The 8940-nt window shown below is 36.4% G+C and overlaps 1 protein-coding gene and 1 pseudogene across 1 annotated transcript; both read left to right on the top strand.

Annotated features, from left to right (window-relative positions):
* Positions 1–4993: 4993 nt before the first annotated feature.
* Positions 4994–5692, top strand: LOC126619728 (secreted RxLR effector protein 161-like). Its single transcript, XM_050288144.1, has one exon. The coding sequence runs from the start codon at positions 4994–4996 to the stop codon at positions 5690–5692; it is 699 nt and encodes a 232-aa protein (XP_050144101.1).
* Positions 5693–6649: 957 nt separating this feature from the next.
* LOC126619379 (putative glycerol-3-phosphate transporter 4) overlaps positions 6650–8940 on the top strand; it is a 3934-nt pseudogene continuing 1643 nt past the window's right edge.

Here is an 8940-nt window from a genome sequence, read left to right as displayed (position 1 = left end):
CTTATAGCCAATCCCAGTAAATAGTTTCTTTGGAAATTGTTTTACTTGTTAGAGCATATAAATCACGTATTGTTGTACATTATTGAATCTTACATAATCATGAGAGCAATTAAACCACTTTGGTGGTCCTTACAAGTTATTCTGATGATCCACATAATAATGAAATGTTTTTGCAATATAAGATGCTAAATTATATTGCAGTATTTGATGAACATAATGAACCATTCCATTTCTCCCTCATCTAGTAAGAACTCAGAATGTACCCTATGGGAAAAGATCTTTATAGAATGACAAGTTATCATTTCAGTGGTTGTGAAGAGTAAAATAAAATAAATACCAAGAATTTGCAGAAAATTGAACATGCATACTGAGCAACCAATCCGTTAACACTTAATGTTGATAGATCAGAATGAAATATGTTCTAATAGCAGCGGAAAATCAAAACATAGTTAGTCATGTAGACAACTGAATGAGTCTAAAGTCTAGATTGATTGGCTCTAATACCACATGTTGGCATTTTGATACTTAAAGAACTTGATCAACCAGATCGCTAGACTACATTTATATATTTTATCGTTGTCAACATGTAGTATTAATATACAAATAAAGGATACAAGACTTACTTGCATGATTTGCCATGAGATCTAGGCAACCAACACAAACTATAATGAAAAGATTGTAAAGTTGTTGTGCCAAACCTTTGTAGTGATCTTCTCTTCTCTATGACTCAGAATGGTTTCACTCTCAATAAGACTGGTGCATATAAACCTCATGCCCATGAAGAGAGACCATACTGCAGTTTTTATATACGTGAGATCATAACTGCTCCACTTATCATGGTAGCAGTTATGTTTGCAGTTTTAAGAGTTTGTAACCAACTCTTATTCCATTATCTTTAGTTCTAATTAATTCCCTCTTATGTATTTTATCAGGATTAAAATATTAGTAAATCCATTATTAATATAAGTCCAATTAGTCCTCATAACATATTTGATATCATGATTTTATTATAACTCACATTCGTTTGAAAACCTTACAACTACTTCTCCATCTTAAGCAGCCAAGCTGTTTTATTTTTTAAATGTTGAACTTGTGTTTATGCAAATTGAGCACTCAACTGATCTGGGTGTTTATGCACTTGTTTGCAGCTTTATACACATGCATGAATCATGTTTCACAACACCCACCAGAAATCGCCATGCGTATTAAGCAGTCGAGTAAATACAAACTATACATAACGGTTTCACAGACCCTGAAAAGAAAGCATGGTGCCCAAGCACAAACCAGTTCCAACAGTCATATCTCGCCACTTGTCCTCTCACTGCCTCCTCGCCTTCTACGCTTTCCCTCTTATCCTCTCATCTATGCAAGCCTGGACTTTTGGCCTCTTAAGGCCTCAGTTCTGTTGGACATTAGACTCTCTCCAACAGCTAATAGGTCAATATAGTTAATAAAGATTGATGTGGAATATAAGTGTGATTAGGGTTTAGTTATAAGCTATAACTTGGGCTCCAAGTAAAGGTATATAGCCCTGTTATAATTGGAGAATAAAGGCTCTTGTTACTATCCTATTTGGATTGAGATTTGGTAGATTATATCCTTGTACAATATGGATTCCTAGCGTATGACTATGGGAATGTATGCTAGGGTTGTAGTAGTATAAATACCAAGGGAAGGTCCCTGCATACACCACCAATACATATACTTGGAGAACTCCACATAGGTTCAAGAAATACAGTGGTGGTGAGTGTGCAAAAGACTAACCTTTAAAGTCTAGGGTGTTTGAGGAAAGCTTGCTGCAATTGCAATCCTTGTCGAGCTAGGAAGATGACTTTTGAAGGTTAGTTCAATGGTGTTTTAATGGTACATAAACATATAAGGTTTAACATTTGGTATCAGAGCCAACGTTTATGTAATTAAAATCCATAAAAAACTGACATACTTGAAATCATGCATGCAACATGAATGAACTGATGTTTCTTTAAATTTCGATTCTGGTTCTTTTCCGCTGCTATGATTAATACTTGCATGTATGAAGTCTTGAGATACGTTCCTTGCATATCTATAATAATCTCGACTAAATATAGGACTAAGTAATATGCATAAAAGAACTGCAAACAAGAGCCATGAATGTTGTGCTTACATCCACAGAAACCCTAAACAATTTACCATACATGATTGATGTAAAGAACTGTCTTTAGCTTATTAAAACTAAGAGATTCTTTGCTAGAGAAGTCTTGATTGTTAAGCATGTTTGATAATCGAAGGTTTTAAGGTTCATAACATGCTAAAAGTTATATCATGATCAATGTTTTTTGAGATGTAATTGAATGATTGAAACACAACAAATTCGTTCCAATCATTCAAGAACTACTAAAATATAAGGTTTAAATTGATCAGTTTGTATCATTAGCCATAACAATGAGGTTATATCCCCAAATAAAGGTGTGACTAATCGACATTAGTTAGGATACTGATAGCTTAGTGAGAACATATAAGATTCATGAGCTGTGAAAGTTAATTGCCAAACAAAGGTGGATGGTTTTCATGTTGTACCATTACTTATGCAACTTATATGTTTTGCAGTGATACTGATTAAACTTGAAAAACCAAGAGTCTTGAATGCTTATTTTCATTTGAAAATCTTTCAGTAATTAGCTCCCTGAATTCAATTCAAACACCCAATCGAACCAACTATAAGAAGTGGAAGCAAGATATTGAAATAACTTTAGGGCTCATGGATTTCGATCTAACTTTAAGAGAGAATGAACCAGCCAAGCCTACTGAAGATACAACTGTAGAAAAAAGAATGACTATGAAAAGTGGATTAAGGCTAACAGAATGGCGTTGCTGGTAATCAAAAGATCAATGTCTGATCTGGTTCGAGGGGTAATCACTAAATCAAATAATGCTAAGGCATACCTTGAGTCCATTGAAGCAAAGTTCAAGGAATCCGAGAAGTCAAAAACTGGAACACTTATGAACACTCTTATAACCACTAAACACCTTGGTGGTGATGTGAGAGAGAAAATTCTCTCAATGGTTGATGCAACTGCAAAGCTCAATGCACTTAACATCAAAATAGATGACCATTTTCTAGTGCATCTTGCCCTCAATTCCTTACCTCCCGAGTAATCTCAGTTGAAGAGTACTTACATAGCTCAAAAAGAAAAATGGGACCTGAACGAGTTGATTTCTATCTGTGTGCATGAAGAGAAAATTATTTGACAAGATAAGGGAAAGAAATAAGTCAATGCAGTGGAGAGTGTCAATCCTCCCAATGAAAAAGACAACCCTCCACAGAAAAACAACAAAAGGGCTGCAAGAAGGGTCAATAAGGGCAATAACCATTTGAAAATTCATAAGGGTATTAGAATGAAATGTTTCTTCTGCAAGAAAATAAGACATCAGAAAAAAGAGTGTACTAGATATAAATGCTGGAAGGAAAACAAAGAGAGTAAGAAAAACAAAGGTATGGTACATAAAATTTCAATTTGTTTTGAATCGAACTTGGTTGAGATATCTTTTGATACTTGGTGGTTTGATACTGGTGCTACAATTCATGTGACAAACTCATTGCAGGGGTACATTAGTAAGAGGGTGCCAAACAAGGATGAGGTGTTAGTGTTCGTGGGCAATGGAGCTAGAGTTGCAGTGGAGTTCATTGGAGTAGTTAGGCTTGAATTATTTTCTGGTTTTTTGCTAGATTTGGTTGATGTTGCTTATATACCTTCCATGAGAAGGAACTTAGTCTCAGTTAGTAAGCTTGTTAAATCAAAGTTTAAGTTTGATATTAATAAGAATGGTTTTTCAATATTTCAAAGTTTCAACTTAATTGGTGATGGAGTATTGGTTGGTGACATGTTCAAGCTTAATTGCAATATACCAACAAGTGTGGTTAACACAATAGGGCACAAATGAGCACTGACAAACGACACCTCATCCAAGTTATGGCACAAGAGATTAGGGCATATTTCAAAAGAAAGAATGCAAAGATTAACTAGGGAACAAATTCTGCCATCACTGAACTATGGTGATTTCAAAATTTGTACTAACTCCATTAAGGGAAAGTTGATAAACAAGAAGAAGAAAGATTCAACTAGAAGTACAAAGTTGCTAGAACTAATCGAAACAGACATTTGTGGACCTTTTCCAACACAAATACACGATGGCTACAAGTATTTCATCACATCCACATATGACTTTTCTAGGTTTGGGTATGTATACTTGTTGGCTGAAAAGTCTAGTGCCTTTGTTGTTTTCAAAATTTATAAAGTAGAAGTGGAAAGTCAATTAGACTGCAAAATCGAGGTAGTAAGGTCTGATAGGGATGGAGAGTATTATGGAAAGTTCAGTGAATCTGGAAAACAGCCTGGTCCTTTTGCATTGTTTCTGCAAGAACATGGAATTGATGCTCAATACACCAATCCAGGCACCCCTGAGCAAAATGGAGTTAGTGAAAGAAGAAATAGAACCTTGATCGAAATGGTGAGAAGTATGATGAATAATTCAAAACTGCATACCTTTCTTTGGGGAAAGGCAATCAAAACTACAAACTACTTGTTAAATAGGGTCCCTAGCAAGTCTATCCCCAAGACACCATTCGAGTTGTGGACTAATAGAAAACCGGTGCTAAATCATTTGGGAATTTGAGGATGCGCTGCAGAAGCAAGAGCATACAATCCAATGGAGAAGAAGCTGGACCCTAGAACAATCACATCCTTTACGTGGATGACATATTGTTAACATGCAATAGTGCATCACCGCTAAGTGACACCAAGAGATTTCTGTTTAAATGTTTTAAGATGAAGGATATGGGAGAGGCAGCCTTTGTTTTTGGTATTCAGATCACAAAGGATCATAGAAAGCATACATTGAAAAGGTCCTCAAAAGGTTCAACATGGAAGACTCGAATGGTTGTGATTTTCCCATGATAAAGGGAGAAAAGCTCAGTAAGGATTAATGCCCTAAGACTAATTTTGAGAAGAAAGAAATGGCTAGTAAGCCTTATGATTCTCTCGTTGGGAGCCTCATGTATGCACATGTATGTACTAGACCTGATATTGCATATGATATTAGCATATTAGGAACGTTTCAGTCTAATCATGGCAATGCACACTGGATAGCCGCCAAGAAAGTTTTGAGATACTTGCAAAGAGCAAAAGAATATCAGCTAGTATACAAAAGAGATTCAAAACTCGAACTAGTAGGCTCTAGTGACTCAGACTTTGCAAGTTGCCTTGATTCACTTAAGTCAACTTCAGGTTATATATTCACATTGGCAAATAGGGCAATGCCATGGAAGAGTGTGAAACAAGATATTGTTGCCACTTCCACCATGCAAGCTGAGTTTGTAGCTTGTTATGAAGCTACATCACAGGCTATATGGCTGAGAAATTTCATCAACGGTCTCGAGATCATGAATTCAATTGCAAAGCCTGTTCAAATTTGGTGTGATAATAAAGCTGCTGTCTTTTATTCTAAGAATAATAAAAGGTCTCCTAGAACTAAGCAGTTGAACACCAAATATGCATTGACAAGGAAGAAAGTGAAGTCTGGGGAGATCAAGGTTGATTACATTGACACTCATGCAATGCTTTCTAATCCACTCACTAAGGTATTACCAAATGCAGTTTTTCACAAGCATGCAGTCCGTATGGGAGTTACTGCAACCCTAGATTTGTTGAACTAGTGGGAGTAGTGATAGTATATAGCATAATTATGTATGTTGGTTATTATCGTGATAGTAAGTAGTAATTTTGGTTGTGTGTTTAGCTAGTCGCTACACTTGGTTGAATTGAATGTTTAATAAAGGGATGCTACTTCAGTAATTCATACATTGTTTCAATATAGTTTTAGCTCTTATTTTTAGTTGGAAATAAAGGTTGTTGAAAGATCATAAGCAACTGATATATATTATAGTGAGACAATGTAGCTGCAAAAGGTTATTCGCTGCAATTAGTACTGCTGAGAGATTGATTGGCATATGTACTGAATCTTTTCATGAAAATATATGTGAGCTATTCTCATAGCTTGAAAGCTTCATAGGAAGCATTAAGCAGTCATAAATATGGTTGATTGAGTGGACCTAGAAGTGATGGAGTTGATGCTTTCGAGTCATGGTTTTGTGGCTCACTTCTGTACGAAGTCTGTGATTAATTATTTCATGCAAGTAAGGATCTTGTTAAGTGATTATAAGAGCTCATGAACACTCATGTAAGTTCATAGTCTCCGATAGTTCTAAACGAGGGAAGGTCCCTGCATACACCACCGATACATATACTTGGAGAACTTCCCATAGGTTCGAGTAATACAGTGTTGGTGTGGGTGCAGAAGACCAACCTTTAAAGTCTAGGGTGTTCGAGGAAAGCTTGCTGCAATTGCAGTCCTTGTCGAGCTAGGAAGATGACTTCTCAAGGTTAGTTCAATGGTGTTTTAATGGTACATAAACATATAAGGTTTAACAAGTTTTTCTTCGTCAATTCAACAAGGTCTCGTGCTCTCTCTCTAAAGCTTTTCCTCTATATTTTGGCGCATGAAACCTGCGATTTTGCGTTCTGGGTAGTTTTTGAATTTGAAAAATGGATGTGATATGACGGTTTTGTGAGGAAGTTTTGTTACGGTTTTGTGTTTTTGTGGGATTGTGAAAATGTCTCAGAATTCTGATACAATGCGAGAAATCCCACCTGGGATTTTGCTGATTAGAAGCATTAGAGGCAAAATTGGAGTCTTTCTACATATAGATATCTAATTTTGCTTGTTACTTTCATAGCTTATACATGTTACCATGCATCTAGAAAACCCAGTAGTGTAGTTAAAAGTGTTTTGTATCCTGATCCCCATAGAGGCAATGGCTTGGACTCCTTGTTTGGTAAAGTCTTTCTCAAGAGAGAGTTTAGGGGCAATGAGAATTGTAGGTTACACAAGGGTTGGGCCCCCTTTAATGGAACCATCGGGATATCGAAATTGGGGGAGATTGATCTTGCGTTTCTTGCATGTTACTCTTTGGGAATGTATGTTGCTGGCCATTTGGGAGATACTTTGGACCTCCGATTGTTCTTGACGACCGGTACGTCTGGGAGTGGCATTTTTGTTGCCTTGTTTGGGATGGGATACTTTTTGAATATTCCTGTGTTTGATTTCCATCTTGGGATGCAAATGATTGCCGGGTTGTTCCAAGCAACCGGTTGGCCTTCAGTTGTTGCTGTGATTGGTAATTGGTAATTGGTTTGGAAGGGGAAAGAGGGGTTTGATAATGTGCATATGGAATGCGCATACTTCGGTTGGGAATAAAAGTGGTTCACTTCTTGCTGCTAGTGTTCTAGATTATGGGTGGGGTTGGTGCTTTATTGTTCCAGGTGCTTTTATAGCAGTTGGAGGCGTAATCGTTTTCTTCTTCTTGGCTGCTTATCCAAGATATTGGATTTTCTTTCCCACCAAATTCAGCTTCTAATTTGGAGGCAGTACCTGATGATGAAGAAGCTAATATGAAAAAGGGATTCATGGTCAACGGTAAAATAAAAACTATATCCCGAATTGGGTCTGTGAGTAGGACAAGTATCGGAATTATTGAAGCTTGTATGATACCAGGAGTTATACCCTTTGCGTTGTGCTTCTTCTTGTCAAAGCTTGTGGCCTACACATTTCTGTACTGGCTACCATTTTATCTAACTGAGACAGGTAATATATCATTCATCGTTATATATTTCACCTTAACTGAATTGACTGATATGACTTTACAATTGTAAGATATTGGAATGCCATCTGCATTTGCAGATATCTTCTGTTTTTTCTTTTTATCATAAGTGCTTCGTTATTTAAATTTGGAACAAGAAAATTATAATTATTGCAGTATCAGGGGTTGTTATTTATAATTTTATAGTAAAAAATATGTTGGCAGAAGAGAGGAGGGCTTCTCTGTTATACTAGCTACAAGCGCAAAATAAACTTCCTTGTGAGTTGATAGAGTTCACATACTTTCGCTTTGTTATCAAAGGCTTCTCAGTGCTCATAGATCGAGCATTTTGTGTCTCCATCTTTCTGATCTATGCAGTTGTGTATGTTAATTTTCTAATCTGACATATATTGATGACCTGTTGTCTAACAAATTAAGCTTTTAGAGTCTATTAATTGCCTAAAATGGCATAGAACTCTGGTTTGCAGAAGGACTTGGGTGCAGACGAGGCTGCACTTTTATGTCTCTTTCTGTCAGTATTTCTCTTCCTTTCCACATAGGATGGAGCTGCAAGGGATGGAGGATATTTTTTCTGACAAATATATCATGTTTCTTGTGAGTTTTGTTTCATTTCAACAAGTTCCTAGAGAAGAGAGAGAGTAGCTAATCTATTTTCTCTGTAAACATCATATAGATGGTAATCATCTGATTTTTGAAGAATTATTTTATAGTGCAATTTGACAAAAAAAGCTTTCAACTGCTTTCCTTTATGTGTGTGTGTGTGTGTGTGTGTGTGTGTGTCTATATATATATACTCTGTGTGTGTGTGTGTGTGTGTGTCTATATATATACACACACACACACACACACACATATATAATATATACAACGATTAAAAGTTTACATTTTGGCAATAAGTTGCTGAATGGAGATTTAAATATGCCTTGAGATTCTAGTTGGCAATCTGCCTTTTAACAAATAGGTTTTGAGGGCATTTTAAACCAATTTCCTTTATATGATTTCCAGATGATTTGCAAAGAATAAACATGTCCTCAAATAAGGAGTCCTAGTAGCCTGCACAAGTTTATCGTGGCTATAAGTCTATCTCTGTGCGGTTCATATGGTTTTCAACAATGTTTGAGTACTAGTAACAACAGAGGAAACATGTCTTCTGAAGAGGCTGCTAATGTGGATATTGCTCTCATGCGTGCCTCGTTATTTATGCTGGTCCAGGCATGAGTGCATCTGTTCTTTTGTGGATGGTA

Source organism: Malus sylvestris, chromosome 4, assembly GCF_916048215.2.
Source record: "Malus sylvestris chromosome 4, drMalSylv7.2, whole genome shotgun sequence".
Lineage (NCBI taxonomy): Eukaryota > Viridiplantae > Streptophyta > Magnoliopsida > Rosales > Rosaceae > Malus > Malus sylvestris.
The sequence above is the reverse complement of the archived record's forward strand: the minus strand, read 5'-3'. Positions and strand labels throughout refer to the sequence as shown.